Consider the following 26751-nt stretch of genomic DNA (forward strand, 5'->3'; position numbering starts at 1 on the left):
CTTCCCCTAAGGTTTTTAAAATGTCCTACCAGAAGGGATGATCCTTGAGTGGAATATTAGATGTGCATGGCTGGGGGAAAGTATTCTGAGAGGAAAGAAGGGTCTATCACCATAGCTGAGGCCCTGTCCCACACCTGCTGTGAATTTTACCATTGAATGAGGGGGCAAAGCCAGCCCAGTGAATCCAGCACCAATCAGTTCAAACCCAGAATGCCCTAATTAGATCTGGGTTTCTACATTTGATGATGGATTAGACAAATTAGAGTTCATTCTGAAGACGGAGACAAGGATGATGAAGAGACTGGAGGCCATGATACTTGGGGAAAGGTAGAAGGAAATGAGAACATTTAGCCTGGGAAAAAAACCAGGGGAGATGTTCTGTCTTTTGTTCATTCAATCAGTAAGTGTTTACTGAGTCCTTTTTGTCCCAGGCACTCTGCTAAGCAGGTGGCATTCCTGCCAGCACTGGGCTTGCAGTTTAGCAAAGGAGACAGGCCCATCTCAAAACAATTAGAAATTATGCTACAAAGTGCTACAAAGGAGGGATCCATGAGGTACAGAATGAGGAAGTGAGAAGTCTGCCTAGAGGAGTCACGGGATGCCTAAAAGGGGCAGGAGGGGTTCTCGAGCTGATTCCTAAAGGAGTAATAAAAATTTGCCAAATACAGATACGGGTGGAGAGAAAGTGGCCTAAGATGAAGGAACAGTATATATAAGGATGAAGAGACATGAGAGAGGATGGCTTATCTGGGGGACAACATGCATTTCAGTATTACTGGAGCAAAAGTGCAAAGAGAGAATGCCAAGGACTAAGGATGCACTAGGAGGTAGGGACCGTGGCAGAGATGATTCTGCTCTACAAAATTCAGTCCTCCTTCTTCCTGGGCACTCGGCCTTTTATGCCTCCCAGTCTCCCTTGCACTTAGGCGTGGCCTGTGTCTGGACTCTGGCTAATAGCATGTGAGTGGAAGTGATGTGCACCACCCCCAGGTCTGGCCCGTGGAACTGCTCCTCCCATGATCCTCCACTCGTCCTCTGTCTGATGGCTGGAGGCAAAGAGGCACAAAATGGGAGGATCCTGGGTCCCCTCATCACCACATGGAAGGCTGCCTGCCCAATACCCAGGCCCTAGATTTGGGGGCTTCTCTTTTGCAGCAGCTAGCTAAGCATGGATGTATGGCATGCTATCTGTCTTGAGATGTTGAGAAGACTGTCTTTTTTTTTTTTAATTAATTAATTTATTTATGGCTGTGTTGGGTCTTCGTTTCTGTGCGAGGGCTTTCTCTAGTTGTGGCGAGCGGGGGCCACTCTTCATCGCGGTGCGCGGGCCTCTCACTATCGCGGCCTCTCTTGTTGCGGAGCACAGGCTTCAGACGCGCAGGCTCAGTAATTGTGGCTCACGGGCCCAGTTGCTCCGCGGCATGTGGGATCTTCCCAGACCAGGGCTCGAACCCGTGTCCCCTGCATCGGCAGGCAGATTCTCAACCACTGCGCCACCAGGGAAGCCCAGAAGACTATCTTTTGAAGAGAGAGGATCTATCAGAAATGACCCTTGAGGGCAAACCAGCTTGAACAGGTGAAAGACACAGAGGCAGCTTTCAGCTCATTTATTCCTTTATTGTTACCCAGGTGTCATCTTTCTGCCTCTCCCCCTTTCCCCCCTCACACCGTCTCCAGAAAGTTTATGAAAACAAGGAAGCAGGCTGCATCCGATCACAAGTCAGCTGCAGGCATCAGCATGTACGCACAGTATGCGCCTTCTCTTCCTCTCCCTGCCTCTCGGCAGCGCTTTGGTTGTTTTACAGCTGGGAGTCGCTTGCTTTCTGATTGGATGCTGCGTCTGCTGCAGTAGCCTCCATGGAGCAGTGGGATAGAGAAATCACATTTGCTTTTAGTGGCCCATCTCTCCAACCTCATGCCCCCAAAACTTGTGCATGTAACAGTTTTGACTGGCAGGTTGGGAATAATTAGAGGGGCGTATTCTGCAAGAAGGAAAAAATTTAATTGGATGTTGAGCCTGGCCAGTCCCATACCATCATCCAAGGGGACAGAAAGCAAGTTCTCTCCCTTTTCCTCTTCCTCTTTCTCTCTTTCTCAGAGGGAACCATTCTTTGGCCCATGACCCACAGGATTTGATCGTTCCTTAGGATCTGCCCGCCTTGTCCCTCCAAGGCAATGCAAGGAGACGGTATGCCAGCAGTCCATTTCCCAGCATCTGAGCTAGCTGATCTAGAATCACATCGGGCATCTGTGGGAGGGAGAGGCTTCACCAGCACAGGCCAGTCCAAGCTGGGCTTTGGCCCTCCAGGTCTGTCTGTCTGTGTCTCTCTGTCTCTGTCAGGTAATGTGACGTGCAGGGATGCCTACTGCAGTTCTCTAGAGGGTCGGTGTTGGTTCGAGCATGTGCGTGCACACACACATTCATATAGCATGTCTCCCAAGGTCAAATAATTCTCAGAGACAGTTCATTCTAAACCCAAATTAAGGAGAAATTTTCCTAAACACAGCATCACCCGTAAAGATTTCCCTGTCCACAGAAGAGAAATCGCTTTACAATATTACCCAGAGCAGCTTTGATTTGGGGCTGGATGTCCTCCGCTGAGGCCTCTGCACGGAGAAAGGAGGCAGCCCTGCTGCACCACTACCTCCCAGGGGGACTGCGTCCCACATACTCCCAGTCCCACCACCTGGGTAGTGGAGTTTGAAAAGGGACTGGCCCAGCTCTTCCTGCTGTTGATAAGAAGAAACTGAGAGGCTTCAGGCTTCAGTTGCTTTTCCTCTTTGCTCATTTACAGATGACACAGTTCAGTGCCCTTTCCAAGTGGGAAAGCTCTGGGGCAGAAGTTCACATTTTTCTCCTCATCTTAGTCCAGCCGCAACAATCTTCCCGGCCTTGGCTTCTTGTTATGAGGCCCGGAGCCCCTGCGTAAGAAGCTATGGCCCAAGAGCTAGGGGCAAAGGGGCTAGTGGCAGCAAGAAAGTCTGCACTCACTTGCCAGGCAGCAGAGCTCTGCCTGGAAGTAAAAACGGACCCATAAGCCAGAGCCCCAAGGAAGCCTTCTAGGGAGCAGGTTACATGGATGTTTTCAATGTGGGAAAATTCATCAAGATGCTTATTTATGGGACTTACCTGGTGGTCCACTAGGTAAGACTCTGCACTCCCAATGCAGGGGGTCCGGGTTCGATCCCTGGTCGGGGAACTAGATCCCACATGCATGCCACAACTAAGAAGTCCGCATGCCGCAACTAAGAAGTCTGCATGCTGCAACGAAGATCCTGCATGCCGCAACTAAGACCCGGCACAGCCAAAATAAATAAATTAATTAATTAATTAAAAAAAAAATAATCTTATTTATGATTTGTGTACTTTCTATATGTTACGCAGAAATGAAAAGTTAAAATACAGTCTTACATTATGGAAGCAACCTAAGTGTCCACCCATGGATGAATGGATAAAGATGTGGTATATATATACAATGGAATACTATTCAGCTAAAAAAAATGAAATTTTGCCATTTGCAACAACACGGATGGACTTGGAAGGTGTTATGCGAAGCGAAATAAGTCAGACAGAGAAAGACAAATACTGCATGATATCACTTATATGTAGAATCTAAAAAATAAGACAAATTAGTGAATATAACAAAAAAGAAACAGACTCACAAATATAGAGAACAAACTAATGGTTACCAGTGGGGAGAGGGGAGGGGCAAGATAGGGGTAAGGGACTAAGGGGTACAAATTACTATGTATAAAATAGATAAGCTGCAAGAATATATAGTACAACACAGGGAATATAGCCAGTATTTTATAATGACTATGATTGGAATGTAAGCTTTAAAAATTGTGAATCACTATGTTGTACACCTGAAACTTATATAATATTGTACATCAACTATAACTCAATAAGAAATATATCTTACCAGCCATTAAAATTTATGATGAATCAAGTTAATAAAAACAGTAGGGTATAGGAATAGTTGTAGGCTAATAGGTAAATAGAACTGAATGGGGATTTCAGAAATAGATCTGTACATAAATAGATCTGAAATTAATATGTACTAAAGTTGATAATTTAGCTCTAAGAAAATGGGCTCACCTGGCAGAATTGGCTCTCTATCTAAGAAAAGAAACCAACTAAAACAGAAACCCTAGGAGTATAAAAACAGATCCCCGCAAGATGAATAATTAAATTTTAAAAATGAAAAATTCCTTACATAACCCTGTGTGCAAGAAAACTTCCTAAATAGCAAAGAAAAAGTGATGAAAGATTTAGCTCCCTAAAAGTTTAAAACTTTTACAGGGAACAGGAATTCATATTGGGAAAAATATTTACAGTATTTATGACACTGCAAGTGTTAATATACCTAATTGGTAATAGTCAAAGAGATCAATAAGAAAAGCACAAAGTAACAAGTAGGAAAAGTGTATGAAATTAAGAAGTGGTCATTCAAATAAGAGAAGATTTTTAAAAAATATCCTCCTGATCCCCCTGGGTCAGAGACCCACGTGCAGGCTGTGCCTTGGCCGTAGACTGGGGCTTATGTTGGCTGGTCCCAGAGGGGCTACTTACTAGGAACATTTTGAGGAACTGTTTATCATTCATGTTTCCTACCAAATCCCTATCTTCTTTGTGTCTTTCTGTTTAGGAAGTTCATAAATGCCAATCTCTCTGTCTCTTTTCAGCTTTACCTAAATTGGCATCCTCCCATCTCTGAGAGTTACTGGTAATTCCTACCGATCATTTTTCTTTGGACAAATCATCCTCCTTTATGATGATAACCCTTGAAAGAACAGGAGAAGTTGCCTGTGAGCTCAGTCTCTTCAAGGTGTCTTATTTAAAGAAACTCAAGTCCAATATGCAAAACATATGTGGAAAGCAATTTAAACCTTTATTGAAGATTGTGGGGAAGTCCCAATGGGATAAATTTCATTCATAATATACAAAAAAACTTAAAAAGTCTCTTTCCCATTTCCGTCTCTCCCAATATCTCACGCACACGGCAGCTACCTCGAGCCTCCTCCTCCCTGCAGTCTCTCCAGAATGTTTTTCAAGTACCTTTCATGCCAGCTCTTGAACTTCTCCTTTTCTCCTTTCATAGTCTAAGTGTATTCAGGTCAGGTCATATCAGTTCAAACAGCATGGTATCTCCCGACTTAATCTTTTATTCTCCCCAGTCCAGGAGATGAGCTGGTAGGCAGAGTTTAGCAGAAAGCAGAGGATATAAACATTATATGTTTCCCTATTACACAATATGTTTTCCTATTGCACCAAAAAGTGTAAAGTTGCTCTCTTTTAACCTGTTTTTTGAGAAAGCATGGCTTATCTGGATCAGCCTATTCTGGAGGCTTCCCTGATGGGTAATCTGGCCACATGCAGTTTTCACCCGCTTCAGCCCTCAGGGGCCAGTGGATGAAATGGGACTCCTGTCTCCATCTTCACTTCTGGGGGGCAGTTGGAAGCTCAATTTAGAATCAGCACAAGCCTCCCCACCGCATCTACAGGGTGCAAAGTGAGAGATTCAGCTGGAAGAGCCATCACAGGCCCCTCCCATGGCCAGAGAAATTAGAGCATGTAATGCAGATAGAATTACGATTCATCGAGATATAACTACTGTTTGCTTAGTTTTGCTCCCTCTGCATGACAATATATTGATAAGTAGGTCAATTTTTAGAAAAGTTTAACTTGGAACTTCACGAAGACACCCAAGGAATTAGTTGAGAATTAGCAAACCCAGAATGTGGAATAGGAACCATATATATTGTGGGATGCAGTTGACTTGAGTGTGTGTGTGTGTCAACTACTAAGAATAGGGGGCATATTTGGATGTGAATTTCCCATTCTGCTCACTAAGCCCACGGGGTTCTGCCAGGAGCTCTCCCGTGGTTTTCGTGGAGTCCCGCGCCCACCTGCACAAGTAGCAAAAGGTCTGCTGCCTGCATCACTTCATCACCTGCAAATGGACTTTTGAGAGTCCTCCTCAGGGCCCTCTTGCCCATTTTAGAATGTTTTCATTGAAGTGATTAAGGATCCTGAATAAATCCTGGTGCAATTGTTAAGGCCCCCAAACCCTGTAGCTGCCTCGTCACACCCTCAGCCTGCCCTCAGCCTGCTTCCATCAGACCCGACTGGCAGGATGAATGGGCCAGGTCTCTGGGCTGGAGGACAGGAGAGGGGGCAGCTCAGTAATGCTTCCCACACCTCCCTGTACCACATGGGTTGACAGTTTTCCAATCTCCCTGCTTTTTGTTTGTGTCCTGTGAGATTTGCCTTAGATTTGGTCTAAATTTTCCTTGGTCTACTTTTATCCCATTACTTCAAGTCCTGTCCCCTTGGAGCACGTTGAGCAAGCCTCCCCCTTCCTGCTACTCTGAGTTAGATGACTCTAGGGTCCTGTGACCAGTCCCTCACAGGCTAGCTCCCTCTGGCCCACTCATTAGCCTAATGCCTTGCCCCTCCTTATCTCCATCTGGCCTCAGAAATCAAACTCTCTGTCCCTTCAGTGGCCTGGGTTCTTATGTGGATCTCTTCCAGTCTCCTGACATCTTGCCAGCAAGGAGAAACAAACGCCATAGATGCTTCTGCCTTTCCTAACAAGCCTGTTCAGTAGTCATCAGGCTGGAGGCCTGCTGCCTGGGGATCTCGGAACACCTTCCAAACAATAGTAGAGATCAAATACAGATGGAGAGAAATCCAAGCGTGTGGTGCAGAACAACGCACCTCGTGGAAAGGAAAAGTGAACCCCTTCCCAACACACAGGCCATGGTGCCTCTGAGCCTCCTGCAAATGATCAGGTCAGGAAATAGAAAGTGGAGTCAGAACTGGGGTGGGACAGAGATGGGACCCATGGCACAGGGAACATGTTCCCTGCAGAGCTAGAACTATGCTAGTCATGGAGGAATGGTGTGGGCAGGGTGTCCCAGCTCTTCCCAAAATAACTGTGTGACCTTGGCCAAGCCACTTGGCCTTTCTGAACTTTATGCTTTCTGTGAAATAAGAGAAATCAAAAAACTGCCATGCCTGAACATCAAACAAGATGAACATAAGAAAGCTATCAGCAGTAATGAACGTTGTTTTGAAAGGCAGAAAGGGAAAGAGAGCCAAGTCCAAGGTGAACAAAGACCTTGATACTTTTACTGGCTTCTGCACCCATCTCTCTGAAGCAGAGAGAACAGACCCATGATCAGGAACCCTGACCCCAAGAGCTGCAGGGACAAGTGTCATCTGCACAAAATAGCCCACACCCATCTAAAATGACACATAATTAAGTCCCTCCCTGCCCTCTAGACTATTAGCACAGTGGGAGTTTGCAGGCGGAGAGCTCAGGGAAGGCTGCGAAGTGGGGCAGGTGGGGCTGGAGGTGCCCGTGAGATGCTCGCTGGCAGGGGCGGTGGGCAGTGGGTGTGAGCGGGGGGAGTGGCGAGGAAGACTTCCCACAAACCTGGCATGTGTCTATTCACCAGTCTCTTTGTTTGACAAACATATATTGAGCATCTATTACGTTCTAGGGCTGGGGATTCGCTGGCAGACACAAAGCAGCGTGCTTACTGGGTTTTAGATCAAAGTCACATCCCCTCCCCAGCCTGAGGGGCCCATAGCCAGGTTCTTAGGCTCTGAAGGTTTGAGGGCTCCTACGCACATGCACCCACTGTTCTTCCATGATCGGCATGGTTTTTATTGGGGGACCACACAGGGCAGCCCATCTTTGGGACACCCTCGACAGGGAGGAGGTGAGCTCGGCCTCACCTCTGACAGAGGCATCAAGGACACAGGCAGCACCTCTGGGGTGACCCTGGGCTTTGAGGAGCAGGGCTGTCTCCTCTTTGCTGTTTCTCTGCAGCAAATATTCGCTGAAAACACCAAGCACCGGCTGAGCAGCTCTTCCTGCTCCAGGGAGTTTGCAGGCTCATGCACTGTGATAGGCTGATGGGGACTGCAGAGTCACCCCCAGGCCTTGCATCTGGGGGTCCTGGGGCCCGAGGACAGGCTGTGCCCACTACTGTTTACTAGTCTCCCATCCTGTGAGCTCCTTGAGAGCACCCTGCCTGTTCATCTTTGTGTCTCTGGAGCGGAGCTCAATGCCAGGCACTTACTTAGTGCTCAGTAAATAGCAGATAAAGAATAAGTGAGGGGAATAGCACAGTTTCCACGAGTATCATGCTGAGACAACAAGGTCCCAGCCAGAACACTAGTCAAGGTCATGATCAGGAGCCTTAGGGACACATTTAATCTGAGAGTTAGGTCTAGGCTAGAACAAAAGAGGAATGACCATCTATTTTCACATGCAGTACCTCAGGCATAACTCATATATCAGCTGGGATCATGTGTTCTAAGGATCTAGATAGGACTTGCTCTAACCCCTGTTCCAGGGCTCATAGGAAGCCAAAATCTGTCCCAAGGGCCATCGTTCTCACGGTGACCTCTGGCTCTAAACTGCGCACACCGAATTAGTTCTTGTGTCATCTGCGTTCCACGGATACGCACCCAGGTCTGAGCTCAGTGCCTTCACTGGATTGCCACAAACAAGGAAAATATCCCTCACATTTGTGAGTTACCAACAGTTTGCGAAGACAATACAAAAAACTTAGAGACCTCCCAAATCTTAAAAGGCTTTCTCACAAACTAACGGCTGGGGTTTTATCTGGCCAAGAGACTCAGCAGGGTCCCCCAGTCTGGGCCATTCTTTCTGGCTCCTCTCTCTTCCTCACACTACCCTCCCTGCTCTTCCTGCCACCCTACACCCCAATAAATTCTTCTCACTGTCTTATGCCGAGTGGTCCAGCTCTTACCAGGGTCTGCTCCCAAAACTTGGCATAGCCAGTTCATCAAGGGATGAGTGAGCACAAAGGGCCATCTCTCCTGTTAGCAGCACAGAGGACTTCAGGGACCCTGAGTCCTTGGAACAACACCCACCCTCCTTAGAAGGCTGCAGCATTTTAAATAACCACACCCTTTCCCATAATCCTCACCCCGTAAGGGAAGATACATCATTTACCTTCGTTTTGTAGATGAACCTCAAGGAGATCATTAATTGTCCAAAATCGCCCAAGCAATGAGTGTAGAAAACAGAATTTAAACCAAAATCTTGGGACTCTTAGCCTCTTTCCACTACATGCAGCAGGTGAGACCAGAGTGGAAGGCTGTGTGTTGGGACAGCACTCTGCATGCAAAGCAGCTTTCCCATTTGACCTGCCATCCCACTGTCTAGAATGTGCAGAACACCAGGCAGTGGGAATGGAGCTTTATGAAGACACAAGATTCCAAGTCTGTGCCCTCAAATGGTCTGGAATTTAAGAAGAAAGCAAAATACAGCCACTTGACACCAGTGTGTCAACAATACAGTTACCTGAGAACAAATAGGAAGGTCAAATAGAAATGTGCAGCATTAAGTCAATCATGGAAGGCCTCCTGGGGGTGGTGAGAGACCCCCTTCTTTTTTGTTTGAGTTGGACCTCAGACATAGAAGGTTAAGTTAATTATACTCCTCAGTGTTACTTCTCAGGTAGTCCACATTATTATTCATCATTGGTCTTGGCAAGGCCCCTCTCCTCTATTATTTTTTTTTTCTCTTTTATTCTTATTCCTGTTCTCATTTTCCTCCTTCCACAGTCAGCCATTCTAGCATATTTAATGTGTATGCATTTTGGGGTATGTGTTTTCAGTTTTGTTTTGTTTATTGAGGTATAATTGACATATAACAGTGTATTAATTTCAGGTATACCACATAGTGATTCCGTATTTGTATACACTGCAAAGTGATCACCACAATAAGTCTAGTTATCATCTGTCACCACACATAGTTGCCAAAAAATGTTTTTCTTGTGATGATAACTTTTAAGATCTACTCTTGCAGCAACTTTCAAATATACAATAGAGTATTATTAACTATAGTCGCCATGCTGTACATTACTTCTCCATGACTTATTTATTTTATAACTGGTAGTTTGCATCTTTTGACCCCCTTCGCCCATTTCTCCCACCTCCACTCCCACCCCCACCCCTACCTCTGGCAACCACCAACCTGTTCTCTGTATCTATGAACTTGGGGTTTTTTTTGTCTTTGTTGTTTTTGTTTTGGTATGTGTTCTTGAAAATGTAAATTGTTGGTCTGTGTGCCTGTATTTTAAATTTATATAAGCAGTATTATACATCTTTATACATCTAATTCTGGGGTTTTTTTTTTCACTTAGCCTTCTGCTAAGATTTATCCTTGTTGCTCTGTGTTTCTATGGTCCACTTGGTCCATTGCTTTCAGCAGTTGCATTATCCTCTGAGGTGTGCATCTACCTGACTTTACCTCTCCACTCTCTAGTGATGATCACTGAGCTTGCTTCTAATTCCTTGCCGCCATAAAACACAGTGATGAACGTCTAGACCCACACATGGCCCCTTATGAATATATTGAGAAATTTGGGGGATACAGACCCAGGAGCAGAGTTGCTGTTTCATGGGGTCTGAACTTAATGTGACCAAGTAGTGCCAGGTCTCTCCCTCAACAGTTGTCGTGACTACACTCCACCAGCAGTGCCCTTAAATTCCCACATCTGCTCCAACATGTGACATTATCCAGCATCCTAATTTTTGCCAGTCTACCAGTGTAGAGTGATAGCTCACTGTGGTTTCAATTTGCGTTTCCCAGATTACTAATGAGTTTGGGCATCTCTTCATTTTCTTGTTAGCCTTTTGGATTACCTTTTTTATAAACCACCTGTCTATTACCCGTTATTATATTGAGGGTCTCTTTTTTTCCCTTGGTGATTTGCAGAGGTTCCTTGTATCTCTTAGAGAGGCCTCTTCTCAAACAGCACAGGCCTCTCTTTGCTGCTGTAGTACCTCATCTGGAGCAAAGGAACCGATCTGAACACCAACTCTTCCCACCCTCATCCCGGGGGTCAGGGCTTGGTGATGGCCATAAGTACAGTCAGAGTGAAAAGAGCCCCTTCCTCTGATTCCCTCTGCCAGCCATGCCTGAGCATTGATGTCCCACAAGACAGGGAACAAGGAAAAAAACTGTTCCTCTTCTCCAGGGCTGCTAACCTGCTGTGTCAATTTCATGAGTTAATAAATGACTGGAGAAGGCTTAATTGCATCGGAGGAAATTGAGATCAGCCGGTGCTTAGGCCCCACTCAATTAACTTGTGCTCCTAAGGGGGCCAAGCAGGGTGCAGGGGGCAGCCAATCGTTAATTACATGTGCTAGGGCCAGCTACAGCAGGCGTTCTGCCACTGTTGGTCCAGGCAGTGAGGGAGGTGACCCTGCCTCTGGGCGCTGAAGTCACTGAGGGCAGGGGCCCTTCAGAGAGAACATAGACCCCTGGCCTTATGGGGAATGGGAAACCCATTTCCAACACATTCTATCAGGGTGGCTTTTAATGCTCCCCCAGCCCCGTTCTTCCCCTAGAAGAATGGCCTTAAGGTTCCGCATCCTGACCTCTTTATTGGCTCCAACCCACCCAGAGACACCATGTACTTTTGGTTCTCCCCGCACTCCCTTCCTCCTCCTTCTGGCCTGCTTGGCCCGAGGACACAGAATCCAGAGCCAGTCTTGTTATGGGCAGCAGATGATGCCACAAACTCTGCAAGGTCACCCACCTCCCCTGCTGCCTCCAGCCTGAAATCCTCCCAAAGACCTTCATTCCTGCATCATTTCCCAGAAGGGCCAGATAGTGACTCAAACCTGTTAAAGACACAGATTCCGGGCCCCTCCCCTGGAGATGCTGCTTCAGTAGGTCTGGAGTCTCTGCTTTAACATGTGGCTCAGGTGATTGTTACCATCAAGCCAATTTGAGAAACCTTACTTCAGGGGACACCTTAGCTCCTGGGGAGACAAGTGCAGATGTTCTAGGAGGAGAGATAGCATCCTAATGGCAGGGCCCTGGACTGGGGCCAGGAGGCTTTGCTCCCAGCACCTCTCCAGCTGCATCTCTATCGTGCTGTGTGTGGTTAAGCAAGTCAGTTGTCCTCTCTGAACTCGGTTTCTTCATCTAGAAAAGTAAAGATATTGGGCCAGATCTCTTAGAGTCCTTCTGTTTCCATGGACCATTTTTGTATAAGTAACTGGTTTGTTAAACAAGCATATTGCATGGTTTATGCTCAAAAAGCAACTTTGATATTTTTTCTTCTAGTATCCCTTTATTTTTTAATTTCAATTTTTTTAGTATACCCCTCCATTTATTTAGGAACTTTTAAAAGTTTTTATAAAAGTAAAATTTTATAGATTTCTACATAAAGTCTCTGTATAGCTTGTGTTATGTATATACCTAGGACCTAATAATTTTATCATCATTTTATATGATGTCTTTAAAATTACATTTTCTTACTGTTTTTTGCTAGTGAAAAATGATAATAAGATGACTTAGAATGTTTCTTCTTTTTCTGTTATTGGAATGCTTTGTGTAAGATAGAATGATCTCTTTATTAAATGTTTGGTAGGTGTTTCTGGTGAAGCCCTCTGGGCCTAGGTGTTTTCTTTTTTCTTTTTCTTCTTTTTTTTTGAAAGTCAATTTTTGATGATTTGATTCTTCACATTATAATATGTTTCAAGTAATTTACTTCTTGAGGAGATGTTAGTAGGTTACATTATTCCATAAATGCATTCATTTCATCTGTATTTTTAGATTATTGGCATAAGGTTGTTTTTAATACCCTTTAGTTTCCTTACGTTTGCAGCATATGTGGTAATATCCATTTTCATTTCTCCTAGTCTGTAGTTGTGTTTTCCCTCACTTTTATTGATCAGAATCTCACTGAAGGTCTATCACTTTATTTTTAAAAAATTTTTATTGACGTATAGTTGATTTACAATGTTGTGTTAGCTTCTGCTGTACAGCAAAGTTATACATAACACACATATCCACTCTTTTTTTTAAAATAAATTTATTTATTTATTTATTTTGGCTGCGTTGGGTTTTTGTTGCTGGGTGCGGGCTTTCTCTAGTTGCGGCGAGCAGGGGCCACTCTTCATTGCGGTGTGCAGGCTTCTCATTGCGGTGGCTTCTCTTGTTGTAGAGCATGGCCTCTAGGCATGCGGGCTTCAGTAGTTGTGGCACACGGGCTGTAGAGCGCTGGCTCAGTAGTTGTGGCGCATGGGCTCAGTTGCTCCACGGCATGTGGGAACTTCCCGGACCAGGGCTCAAACCCGTGTCCCCTACATTGGCAGGCGGATTCTTAACCACTGTGCCACCAGGGAAGTCCTGTCCACTCTTTTTTAGATTCTTATCCCATATGGGTCATTACAGAGTATGGAGTAAATTTCCCTGTGCTATACAGTAAGTCCTTATTATTTACCTATTTTATATATAGTAATGTGTATATGTCAATCCCAAATCTCCCAATTTATCCGCCCCCCTTATCCCCTGGTGACCATAAGTTTGTTTTCTACATTTGTGACTCTACTTCTGTTTTGTAAATAAGTTCATTTGTACCATTTTGTTTTTAGATTCCACATATAAGTGATATCATACGATATTTGTCTTTCTATGTCTGACTGACTTCACTCAATATGACAATCTCTAGGTCCATCCATGTTGCTGCAAATGGCATTATTTTGTTCTTTTTTTATGGCTGAGTATTATTCCATTGTATGTATGTACCACATCTTCTTTATCCATTCCTCTGTTGATGGACATTTAGGTTGCTTCCATGAGCTGGCTATTGTAAATAGTGCTGCAGTGAATATTGGGGTGCATGTATCCTTTTGAATTATGGTTTTCTCCAGGTATATGCCCAGGAGTGGGATTGCTGGGTCATATGGTAGTTCTGTTTTTAGTGTTTTAAGGAACCTCCATACTGTTCTCCATAGTGGCTGTACCAATTTACATTCCTACCAACAGTGTAGGAGAGTTTCCTTTTCTCAGCACCATCTCCAGCATTTATCGTTTGTAAATTTTTTGATGATGGCTATTCTGACCAGTGTGAGGTGATAACCTCATTGTAGTTTTGATTTGCATTTCTCTAATAATTAGTGATGTTGAGCATCTTATCATGTGCTTTTTGGCCATCTGTATGTCTTCTTTGGAGAAATGTCTATTTAGATCTTCCACCCATTTTTTTGATTGGGTTATTTTTTTTTTATATTGAGCTGCATGAGCTGTTTGTATTTTTTGGAGATTAATCCCTTGTTGGTCAATTCATTTGCAAATATTTTCTCCCATTCTGTGGGTTGTCTTTTCATTTTGTTTATCTTTTCCTTTGCTGTGCAAAAGCTTTTAATTAGGTCCCATTTGTTTATTTTTGTTTTTATTTTCATTACTGTAGGAGGTGGATCAAAAAAGATCTTGCTGCGCTTTATGTCAAAGAGTGTTCTGCCTATGTTTTCCTCTAAGAGTTTTATAGTAGCCAGCCTTACATTTAGATCTTTAATCCGTTTTGAGTTTATTTTTGTGTATGGCGTTAGGGAGTGTTCTAATTTCATTCTTTTACATGTAGCTGTCCAGTTTTCCCAGCACCACTTATTGAAGAGACTGTTTTTCCTCCACTGTATAGTCTTGACTCCTTTGTCATAGATTAGGTGACCATAGGTGCATGGGTTTGTCTCTGGACTTTCTATCCTGTTCCATTGATCTATATTTCTGTTTTTGTGCAAGTACCATACTGTTTTGATTACTGTAGCTTTGTAGTATAGTCTGAAGTCAGGGTGCCTGATTCCTCCAGCTCCATTTTTCTTCCTCAAGATTGCTTTGGCTATCCGGGGTTTTTCGTGTTTCCATACAAATTGTAAAATTTTTTGTTCTAATTCTGTGAAAAATGCTATTGGTAATTTGATAGGGATTGCATTCAATCTGTAGATTGCTTTGGGTAGTATAGTCATTTTCACAATATTGGTTCTTCCAATCCAAGGACATGATATATCTCTCCATATGTTTTTGTCATCTTTTATTTCTTTCATCAGTATCCTACAGTTTTCTGAGTACAGGTCTTTTGTCTCCTTAGGTAGATTTATTCCTAGATATTTTATTCTTTTTGAGGCAGTGGTAAATGGGGTTGTTTCCTTAATTTCTCTTTCTGATCTTTTGTTGTTAGTGTATAGGAATGCGGGAGATTTCTGTGTATTAATTTTGTATCCTGCAACTTTACCGAATCCATTGATGAGCTCTGGTAGTTTTCTGCTAGCATTTTTAGGATTTTCTATGTATAGTATCATGTCATGTGCAAACAGTGACAGTTTTACTTCTTCTTTTCCAATTAGGATTCCTTTTATTTCTTTTTCTTCTCTGATTGCCATGGCTAGGGCTTCCAAAACTATGTTGAATAAAAGTGGTGAGGGTAGACATCCTTGTTTTGTTCCTGATCTTAGAGGAAATGCTTTCAGTTTTTCACCATTGAGAATGATGTTTGCTGTGGGTTTGTCATATATGGCCTTTATTATGTTGAGATATGTTCCCTCTATGCCCACTTTCTGGAGAGTTCTTATCATAAATGGGTGTTGAATTTTGTCAAAAGCTTTTTCTGGGTCTATTGAGATGATCATATGGTTTTTATTCTTCAATTTGTTAATGTGGTGTATCACATTGATTGATTTACATATATTGAAGAATCCTTGCATCCCTGGGATAAATCCCACTTGATCATGGTGTATGATCCAAGTATTCCTTTACTTTAAAATGTATTTAGTGAGAGAAATCTGCCCCTGCCCCTAGATTAAAACTTGTGCCAGCCCCATTGCTTTTTTTAAAATTTATTTATTTAATTTATTTATTTTTGGCTGCATTGGGTCTTTGTTGCTGCACGCGGGCTTTCTCTAGTTGCAGTGAGCGGGGGCTACTCTTCGTTGCAGTGTGAGGGCTTCTCATTGCAGTGGCTTCTCTTTGTTGCAGAGCATGGGCTCTAGGCACACAGGCTTCAGTAGTTGTGGCTCATGGGCTCAGTAGTTGTGTCTCACGGGCTCAGTAGTTGTGGCTCGCGGGCTCTAGAGCACAGGCTCAGTAGTTGTGGTGCCAGTCCTTGAGGCATGAAAATGTCTGTCCTTTGACCTCCAGCTTCTGGCTGAGGCAGAGAACCTGGAAGTGGTTGGCCCTGCCCTTGTGGAGAGTGGCTCAGTGCATCCCGTTAATGGTTGAGTTCCTTCCCCAATACAGATACACCCAGTGGGGCGCGTCCTCCTCAGGACAGTGAGCAGGGGCCCAGCGTCACCACCAGGGGGCGTCCTTCCTCCCTCCACCCCACCCCCACCCCATTCCCAGTGTAGGGCCTAGACACTCCTCTAAATAATGTTGAGTGGGTAAAGAATTTTGGCTTGAAGGGACCCCCCAGTAATTAGACTACACTGGATTCCTCAGTAGGGTCTCACCTCCCCCTCCTCCATCAGCACATCAGCATGAACTTACCCATCCAACTGTCTGGTTGGTGGGTTGGCCTGAGGAAGTCTGGATATTGGAGTAAGAGAAAGGAGTGATCCGCTCTGGGCGCTGGGAATACGGACAGGCCCAGGAAAGAATGGGGAAGGAGATGGGAAAGAGGTGTGTGGGGCCAGAGAGAGGGGGATCGGCCATGCAGCCAACAAGGACACATCCGCCAGGGGACAGGTCAGCATTCTCCAGTGGAGCATGAAAGAGGCAGCTGGACTCCCTTCCACCATTGAGCCTCGCTTCCCAGAGCAGGGAGAGGCTCTTGTCCTGATGGTGCATTGGGCAAGGGTTCCGGACAGCGACACTGAGGGAAGGAAACAAGGACGGGATAGGATGTGGCCTTAGAGGTCTGACCTCAGGTTCTTAGGCTCGGGGACCTCAGACCAAGGCAGCCGTGGAGGTCAGGAGACAAGCCCCCTTGGGGATGTCCACTCCAGAGTCTTGGGGTCACAACCAAGTGCCAGCGTGTGCCTGTCTGTCCTCTCAGCCTCCCTTTCCAGCTCTCACTGACCTTCCCCTCTCTCCTCTGTCAGGGACTGACACCCTTGGCCATGACGTGCCCCCAGCTGCTGTCTGCTCAGGCACAGCCTGCGTGACTGGGCCGTCGCCGCTCCAGCCGTTTCACGTAAGTGTGAGGCACAGGAGAAGGTGCCCGGATGCTGGGTAGAGAGAGCTGTTGGTGGAGAGGGAGCTCCAGAAAGTTCTGGTCACAGAGGGCGGGCCCCGGGGGTCTGCAGTTGGCAACAGGTTTGTCCTCGTTGGCTGCCCTCAGCCCCTGAGTTGGTCGCTACTGAATCCATTCTGTCCAGAGCTCCTAGGCCCTGTGAGGGAACATAAGGACCTTGTTCTCAAGGCCTCAGGAAATTAATCAGGCAACTGGTGTGACAGAAACTCCACAGCACTGGCCCTTGGGTCCTGACTCAGACACTTGCTATTGTATGACTTTAGGCAAATCGTATAAAGGTCTGGCTTTCCCTCCTGTGAGTGGGGTTTTTGTATGGTTCAAAGGAGGTGTGTTAGTTATCTTTCGCTGTATAACAAACTACCACAATTTAGCAGCTTGCAAGAACACACATCGATTGTCTCACAGTTTCTGTGAGTTAGGAATCCAAGCATCGCCAGCTGGTTCACTGTTTCAGGGTTGGTCATGAGGCTGCATTCAAGGTGTCCACTGGGATTACAGTTTAATCTGAAAGCTCAACTGGGTAGGGATTCACTTCCACTCTCACTTATGTGGTCGTTCAGTTCCTTTTGGGCCATTGGATTGATGGCTTTAACACCCTGCTGTCCATTGGACTGAGGGCCAGAGGCCATCCTCAGTTCCTTGCTACATGGGCCTCCCCTGAATCCAACTTGCTGCATCAAAAGCAGCCAGGGCGAGAGCTGGCTCACAAGAGGGAAGTCAGAATCTTTGAGAAGCTACTCGCAAAGTGACATCCCATCCCCTTTGCTGTATTCTGTTACTTAGAGGCAAGTCACAGGTGGCACCCCTCCTCGAGGGCAGGGGAGTACACAAGGCATGACTGCCAGGGGAGAGGCTCATTTGGGGCCATCTTAGAACCTGCCCATCATAAATGGGGACAGAAATGGAAACACGTTGTAAACTGTACAATGACTGCTGTTTAGATTCAGGGAGTTATTGTGATCATTTGCATCTAGTTGCAAAGAGAAAATAAGCACCCCTGAAATCATAGAGAGCCACTGGGTGTGGGAATTTAAATGCTAAGTTGCACCACCAGGACTGGGCCCTCTGGGAAGCTGGCTGGGTCCTGGCTAGTTGACCACATGCACTTCACATGTGCCTTCTTGGTTTATGACTGTCAGGCCAGACTTAAGTGATCACAGAATGTCTGGGCCTTCCTTCTCCCCACAAATAACCATGTTTGAAGGATATCTTAGAGGTTACCAGGGGCCCTCACATACATGAATCTTTTTCCTGAGTTTTTTGGTAATCTCTCTTTTACCATGAGAAAGAAGGTCAGTTTCCAAGATGGGATGTCCGCTAAGCGGCACAGTTGGGCCCTGAATGGGCCTTCAGCCCTGTGGCTCTGCCTGCACTGCAGTGCTCCCCATTTCCAGGCCACTTCTGCTGTGCAGTCTTCATGGTACTGAAAGAGGGAGGCCAGGCATGGAAGGCAAAGAAGGGAGGGCACTGTTCTTGTATGGCTTCATAATTCCCCGTTCCCTAAAACAGCCTGGACACATCCCAGGGGACTAGGCCAAGACTTTCAGTAGGGTGGACCACTGCTGCCCCCTCCAACTTCAGGTCACTAGGCCTCTCTGTCTCCTGTGCAGCCCTCAGGGGTGAGCATGCAAGGGAAGCAGGGGAGGGTGGAGTGGTGTGGCTGTGATGGTGTGTAAGTCCTCCCAAGGCTGAGGTTCACCTGCTCGCCCCCAACAAATACCCCAGTGAACCCTGAAGCATGGCTCACCGTGCATTTGGGCAAAGTCAAATTGGTCTTGAACAAGGATGCTCTGGTCTGCAGATCAGATGTAAATGGAGAGCTACAACTTGCTGCCCTCTGGTGGCAGATCAGAGTCATTACTGCCAGGCCTGTGAAAGAAACGCCATATGGTGAGATGATTACCAAACTTTTAAGTACCCGCTGTGTGCCAGGCACTGTGTATAATGCTGCAGGAGGATAGGATACAGTATAAGATGCAACTCCTGATCCCAGAGGACTCATAATTTAGCACAGGAGTCAAGATGTTCCCACATGAAAGTTGACAAGCATCATACCAAGACAGGATTTGAAAAGTGGCACATGGAAAGGCATCACAGTAGAATTCCAGCAGGAGAGAGTGCATCACGTTGAGGCAGTCAGGGAAGGCTTCTCAGAGCCTTGAAGGATGGGCAGAATTTAAATAGATGGAGACAGGGCTTCCCTGGTGGCACAGTGGTTGAGAATCTGCCTGCTAATGCAAGGGACGTGGGTTCGAGCCCTGGTCTGGGAAGATCCCACATGCCGTGGAGCAACTGGGCCCGTGAGCCACAATTACTGAGCCTGTGCGTCTGGAGCCTGTGCTCCGCAACAAGAGAGGCCGCGATAGTGAGAGGGCCCGCGCACCGCGATGAAGAGTGGCCCCCGCTTGCCGCAACTAGAGAAAGCCCTCGCACAGAAACGAAGACCCAACACAGCCATAAATAAATAAATAAATAAATAAATAAACCCAAAGTTTAAAAAAATAAAAAAAATAAATAGATGGAGACAGTGAGAGCATGCTCTCCCCTACTGAAACCCTTCAGGAACCCTCATTGTCTTCAAGAGAGATAAATCCCAATTCCGTGCCTGCCTTACGACCTCTCCAGCTTCATTCCTACCCCCAGCCTTCCCAGATTCCTTATGGTTCCTGGAGCCTCTGTGTTCTTTCACACTCCTGGACCGTGCATTCTGCCCTCTCCACCTGGTCTACCGGACAAGCCCCCATTCAGCCTTTAGGAGTCAGCTCAAATATAACGTGTTCCATGGAACTTTCCCCAAGTAGTTAGCTGCCCCTTCCTCTGTGTTCCCACAGCCCCTGGTCTGTGCATCTCTGGTTCATAAGGTATATTAAGTGTCTTTTCATCACTTGGCTATATGCTTCTTAAGAACTGAGACTACCTGATGGGCAGAGGATTCATGCAGCGGGACAATGGGCGGTGAGGGAGAAAAGATAATCGGTGGTGAGCATGCAGGGAAGTGGGATAGGGCAAAGCCTCTGAAGCTCAGTCTAAGAGTCTGCGCCCAGATAAATGTGTCCTGCAGGCAGTGTGGTGCGACGAAGTCTCCAGAGTAAGAGGGGTGCAGGGCATGACGAAGGGCTAACTGTGGGTGATGTGAAGGGTGCTCAGGGACAAAACCAGCGAGATCTGTTAGGAAACCTTTGCACCAGTGCAGGTATGCGGTGCAGAGTCATAATTGGTGTGAAGAACAGAAGACTGGAAGAAGCCAAAGAAGAATTTGAGAACTTGAAAGTCTGGGCGTCTAGGGGAACACGCCACAGCTCTGTCAAACTCTAATATGCCAATAATCACCTGGGACCTTGTTAAAACGCAGGTTCTGACTCATTAGGCCTGTGGTGGGGCCTGAGATGCTACATTTCTAACCAGCTTCCAGGTGCTGCCAGGCTGTGGTCCACAGACCGCCCTGTGAGCACTTTGAGTGACTTAGAAGCGGAGCCAGGTGCACACAGGGCTCCAGGAGCACAGTGGTGAGGGGCAGTTGGTGTCTTTGGGTGAAGACAGGTGCCCCTTCCCCAGGTGAGCACAGCAGGGCGCCCGGCTTCCTGAGCAGCCGGCGTTCCAGCCTCACTTACCCTTCGAGTAACCAGCAGCCTGCAAAACCCTCTGTGGCAGCCCTGGTGGAACCACTAACAGAGGGGTTGGAGGCGGGGAGCCCACTTGGAGAGAGGGTGATGACAGCCTGTCATAATTGGGTTCGAGGTGCCAGTGGGCATCTGAGGGACAAGTGTGTCCACTAGCAGCTGGAGACACAGCTGGAGCTGCAGATTTGGGACCTCTAGGCCTGTTGATGACAGAGCACGTGGTGAGAGAGCAGGGTGAGGTGAGGTGGAGCTCAGGGATTAATCTAACCCTTGGGGCCTTTTTCAGGCTAACACTCTTCTAACATCATCTCCGTCCCTTTCATTGTCTTGCAGGTCACCGTTCCCTTTATGAACGTAAGTGCTCACGGTCATTCTGTCCTCAAGATGCCAAGTCTCCTCACACGTTCCTGCTCCGTTGACACAGCCCACCTTGGTCCCTGTGTGCCTCGGGGGTCGAGAGTCCCCGTTCAGTGGCCTGAAAGGGGAGTCGGCCCTCAGACAGCCTCACATCCGGAGCGCGCCTCCCTTTTACATACGGACGGCTGACATGGTGCCCAACGGGGGCGGAGGCGAGAGGCTCTCCTTTGCTCCCACATACTACAAGGAGGGGGGACCCCCATCCCTCCAAGTGGCAGCGCCCCAGAGTTACCCGGTGACGTGGCCAGGCTCTGGCCGTGAGGTTATTTTTTTTTCAAAAGGTTATTTTGAGGGTTAACAGAGATAACCAGGAGAGTGCTTAACACAGTGCCTCACACAGACTAAGGCCTCAGTGAACAGAAGTTGTTATTCTCTGTGTCTTGGCCCCGTGGGGTAGGGGAAGGGGTGAGGGTTAAGCCTGACGTGAACAGAGGGGAGAGGGGAGAGGAGAGGGAGAAGAGAATTAAAGCAGAAAGACAGCAAGGACCTTTGAAAGTGGATGGAAACAGGGAGCAGAATCACACCTTCAGTTAGCTCTGTGCCGCCTCTCTTCCCTTCCGCAGCTATGAGCCCCCCAGGTTAGGCTGGCCCAGGCCACAGCTACCCTCTGTCTTCAGGAAGCCCCTGGTGTTCCAGTGCCCAGGGCCCTCCCTGCTCTCGGGTCCCCCGCGCCTTCAGCTGAGAGAGTCCCAGGAGGGCTCCCGGCCCCAGGCCCAGGGGGGCAGCTGCCCCTCACCTCTCCGCACACGTCTTTGCAGAGTTTGATGGGGCGTCGGGCGGATGACAGCGGGAACGGTTGTGATCACTGGCGGAATCCTAGCTGCGGTCATTCTCCTCTGCATCATCGCCGTCCTGTGCTACTGTAGGCTCCAGGTCAGTCCCCTGGGCCTGTGGCCAGAGGCCACCAGCAAACCACTTCCCCATCATGGGGGCAGAGCCTGGAGGCCCACTGCAGGCGTGACAAAGCCCAAAGCCGTGGAATGTGGGAGGCGTAAGTCAAGGGGGCTGGGAGTTGGGGGCGCTGTCAGAAGGGAGCTACGTTCCCCTCACGCCCTGCACACTTCGGGCACCCAAGAGAGTGAGCTGGGAAAATACCGGGTCGCTGTGTTGTCTCGCGCGTCTGAGATTTCAGGAGTGGTGGGAAGGGCACTGTGTGGGGAGACTCTGAAAGCAGCTCCCCGCACCCCAGCCTGTGCTTAGTAGGATCTGTATGCCCCTCCCTTTCTGCCTCCCCGCCTCTCTCAGCCTCCGCCTGCGGTTAATGCACTAGGAAGTAGGGGGAGGAAGAGGGAAGGAACTGGTCTTGCAGGGCTGGGAGGACATCGCTGTGGACCGTGGGCCTCTGGTGTTGAGTTTTCTCTCCAGGGCCAGCCGAACGCCCGGCGCAGGGTCCCGAGCGGAGCAGGGCCGTGGGCACCTGTGCACACCCCGAGGGGGGCACTCAGCCCTCAGGCAGCCCTCCCCACTCTCCCCTCAGTATTACTGCTGCAAGAGGAGCGGAGCCGGGGATGCACGCGAGGAAGAGGAGGAGGAGCACGACCTGCCCGCACACCGCAGAGGCCCCACCTGCAATGCCTGCAGCTCCCAGGCCCTGGACGGCCGAGGCGGCCTGGCGCCTCTCACCAGCGAGCCCTGCGGCCAGCCGTGCGGGGTGGCGGCCAGCCACTGCACCGCCTGCTCCCCATACAGCTCTCCCTTTTACATACGGACGGCTGACATGGTGCCCAACGGGGGCGGAGGCGAGAGGCTCTCCTTTGCTCCCACATACTACAAGGAGGGGGCACCCCCATCCCTCCAAGTGGCAGCGCCCCAGAGTTACCCGGTGACGTGGCCAGGCTCTGGCCATGAGGCCTTCACCAATCCAAGGGCTATTAGTACAGACGTGTAACCCCTTCCACCCCCGCCATGCACCAACGCTGCCGCCCCAGCAGGAGCGATGGGGACAGCGGACGACACCCCCCAGCACGGCCCACAAGGACTGTCTCAGTGTTTCTGGCTTTCCTTTCCCCACAGTGGAGGGCTCACCCGGATTCAGGCTATTGAGGGCATTGAGAACCAGGGCAGGGCCTGGCCCCGCGGCCCACAGGTGGCGGCCTGACAGGTCCTGTTGGCAGCTCAGCCAGTTTCTCTGTTGGGACCGTCCTCTGGCCAGTGCCGGCACTGCCACCACCCTCTCACTTCCCTCAGCCCCCTGGCTTTGCCGGACTCTGAGGAGAGGAGCGGGAGCACCGGGGGAAGCTAAGCAAAGGCTCCGGAGTCCTTGGGGGATGAAAGGAGAAAGGGGGTGTAGGGCAAAGGGAGAGGCCAGAGCTGAGGCATTGGCAGAACTCGAGAAGGGAGAGGAAGGGGTTAAAGGGACTCTTCAGGACTTGCTTGCTGACATGAATCCAAGAGCTATTTCACAGTCTAGTTTTGTACTTCGCCTGTTCTAGAGACCGCACTCCCTGTAGCTGTTCCAACACGGGTATTGCTTCCTGAACACATCACATCTGCATCTGCCTCTGTCTTCACAGAACACGTCGACTGGACTTTAAAGGCTGTGGCATAAGGTTATTTGTGAGGAATGCACCCAAAATGGATGTCTAGCCTTGTCTCCCCACAAATCCTCTTTCTCTGCCTCGGGAACCAGCTGCCCTGGCTGGAGAACCTTTTGCAAGTTTTGTTACTAGAGTTTGAGTAGCTTAGCAAAGGAAAGCCTGCTGATGGTCTCTGGGGCCCTGGTCCGCCACGCCGAGCGCTGTGCGTGGATGCAGCCCTGCGAGGACATGTGCATTCCCAGGTGTGTGCACACAGGCCTGTCACCAACAGCGCACACCAGGACTTTGCCACCTTCAGGAGCCGCAGGGCAGAAGGGTCTCTGATGTACCAACTAGAAAGAAAAATCTGACTCCAGACAGCAGGAACGAAAGGTGATCAAGGTGGCGGCCAGTCCCCACGGCAGCCAGCTGGCTGGTACAGCAAGAGCCTGCGGAGCCTCCCCTGGGATAATGCTGCCGCGTGGAAGCCACGGAAGCCCCTCCAGAGACCTGGTGTTCTCCCTGGGCATCCAGCCATGAGGCCACAGAGCAGGACCCCTTCGTTTCACCACGGATGGCAGCCCTAGCTCTGAGGATGGGAGGGACTTGACTTAGCAATCAGATTCCGTGCTGGCTGCCCTCCCTCCGCTGACCCACCCCCCAGTCACAGGACAAGGGCCTGTTTATTGCTGTGTCACTCTAGCCCCCAGTCCAACTCCCAGTTATAACTCAGCTGTGGCCTTATGCTGCTTGAGTGAATGCATCTGATGAGTCCCCCAGTTGCCTCTGCAGTAAGGGGTGTCTGTCCCCCCACCTCCTAAGGGCATTAGTAACCCCCAGACTCTCTTGTGTCACCGAATGCTGCAGAGCGTGGGGCAGGGAGGGAGCTGGCCCCTCTGCTGAGATCTTGATTTTTGCATTTGCGACAGGGAGGATGAAGCTGGGGAAGGGGAAGAGAATTTGCCGCACCTTTTGCATCGCTCTGGGCACTGGTCACCTTGCATCTCAATCTGTAATCGAGGCTCACAGGGTTGAGAATCAGAGGACCTGGCATCTGGTCACACTTCGGTCACTCATTAGCTCTAGGACCAGTCTCTTATCTCCTCTGAGATTCCATTTTCTCCAGGGAAATGAGACTTGCCCAGGGGGACTCTGAGGACCCTTTAATGCTCCATGAAGCCAGCGCTCCCTGAAAAGTTCTGCCAGCCAGACCACTCTTCCTTGCCCCAGTCCTGGCAGGGGCTGGATGCACTTGCCGACTGCCTGATCCTGTGTGCAGGGATGTGTGTTAATGGATGAAAGACCACAGTAGAACACAGGATTCGCAGGCAAAACCATTTTAATTGTCAGTAGAAAGCAGACCATGTTTGACCGTCCTACTGAGTGACCTCAAATGATAACATTTCTCTGCTACCAGGACACAGCTCTAGGTGGGGTAATGAGCTCTATCTCAGAACCGGGAGGGACCAGCTGAGGACAGCAGCTTTTCATGCCCGTCCCACTGCCAGCCCTTACTGGGCTAAGCACGCCCCCTTGACACGAGCTGCTGGGTCTGGGCGTCCTCGCCGCTTCCTGATGACCAGCCCCAGTGCCTTGCTTGCCGCCGCCCTGGGATTCCACAGTCACACGACCACAGCAGGGGGTTGCCCCTCCTCACCCAGAAATTCCAGTACCGCCCGCCTTGGGAGAGATCAAGATCCAGTCAACTCTCACCCGCTTCTTGGACCTGATCTGTTGGGGTCCCTGAGTGAAAAGCATCTCGTGCAATCCCGTCTCCTCCTAGAGCTTTCCCAGCCTAAATCAACCCACATTTCAAAATCGTGAGTTTGGGGCATTTGGAGAGATGGTGACCACGGCTCTCCCCACACAGCCCCATGTTGCTCAGGGCACAGGCTCAAGGTTGCCTGCCCGCCTCCCTGCAGCCACGAGGGCTCTGCCTGTGGAAGAAGAAGCTCACCCCACTCAACCACACTGTACTTTTTAGCTGCCGAGTCTGTGCTCTGGGACACTATTTGGACACTTTTCAAACTGCACCCTAAACAAGAAGAGGAGAGGCAGGGAACCCCCTGCTCTCCCCGCCTTTTCGCTCCACCTCCACTTCACTGCTCCTGCTACAGATTTCTTGCCCTGCATCTTTGATAACTTGGAGTCACAACTAAGTGAATGTCAAAATAAAGGAGGAATTTGACATAGAAATCCCACAGGGTCCTCTGTTCTTTACCTGGCGAAGGGGCAGCTGGGCGTGGATTTAAGAGTGAATGCTCCTTCTTATTGCCCAGGATGTCCTTTTGCAGCACTGAGGTCTACCAGCTTCCTCTCCCTTCCTGCTTCCCTCTGCCATGTACACCGTTTCCTCCACCCGCCCCCACCCGCCATCCCTTTCCTTGCCTCAGTGAGAGCTCTCACCCAGGAAGGATGTGTCATTTGTTGGGAAAGGGGATTGAAGTGTAGCCACTGCTGTCCCTGAGGTGGAAGGAGCTCAGTCAATGACGCGGAGCCCTGGGGAGCAACCTGCCTGCACTCCACCCTCACTGTCCAGGCCCCTGGGGTCCCACCTGTAATTCGGGTCAAGGTCCCCGCTCTAAAGTCCGAGGAGGGAAGAGAAGAGATTTTGGGGACCAGCTGCTCAGCTCAGGCACCAGCAGAGATGGGAGAAACGGGAGCAGTGTGGAGTGAGGACCAGAGAACCAGGACATAGGTTCCGAGTGAAAGAGAGGCTTCAGGGAGGATGAGGGTGAAGGTGGGGCTGTGTGTGTGCCCATGAGTGAGTGTGGGAAAGAGACACTCTCCCCGTCTCCGGACCTCCACAGCTGGCTGGGCAGCCGGCAGCCTGGCCTGAGCCGTGCGGCACCCCTGGAGTCAGAGGCCCGGCAGGCCTTTCACCCTCAGCTGGGGGGCAGCTGGCGGCAGCTCTGTCACCAGTTGTCCCCTGGAAACAAAAGCCCTGAGGCAAACCTCTCTCATCGCTGCTGCACCTACCCCTGCCCTAAGCATCCCCCCGCCCCCCCAGTGGCCACGCCCATGCCAGCCTCTCACCCACCACCTCAGGCCACGCGGTGGGGTTACAGCCCTGCCCCAGCTCTTCTCTCTGACAGCCCCGAGCACACCCAGCCATTTTCTACCCTCGCGCTTGGAAGTGCTGCTCAGAGACTACTGATCATTTCCAG

The 26751-nt window shown here is 48.9% G+C and overlaps 1 protein-coding gene across 6 annotated transcripts in view; it reads left to right on the forward strand.

Annotated features, from left to right (window-relative positions):
* FAM163A (family with sequence similarity 163 member A) overlaps positions 1-25767 on the forward strand; it is a 92063-nt gene extending 66296 nt beyond the window's left edge. For 3 of the 6 annotated variants that reach the window (XM_007188213.2, XM_057535186.1, XM_057535201.1), the window contains exons 2-5: positions 16880-16971; positions 20985-21005; positions 21827-21941; positions 22546-25767. In XM_007188213.2, the coding sequence (XP_007188275.2) occupies positions 21849-21941; positions 22546-22956 (504 nt within the window). In that variant the 5' untranslated portion in view covers positions 16880-16971; positions 20985-21005; positions 21827-21848 and the 3' untranslated portion in view covers positions 22957-25767. Of the gene's footprint in view, positions 1-16879; positions 16972-20984; positions 21331-21826; positions 21942-22545 lie in introns of all 6 variants that reach the window. The other 3 variants (XM_057535192.1, XM_057535196.1, XM_057535209.1) reach the window with 3 other exon arrangements.
* The last annotated feature ends 984 nt before the right edge of the window (positions 25768-26751 follow it).

Source organism: Balaenoptera acutorostrata, chromosome 1 (assembly GCF_949987535.1).
Source record: "Balaenoptera acutorostrata chromosome 1, mBalAcu1.1, whole genome shotgun sequence".
Taxonomy (NCBI): Eukaryota; Metazoa; Chordata; class Mammalia; order Artiodactyla; family Balaenopteridae; genus Balaenoptera; species Balaenoptera acutorostrata.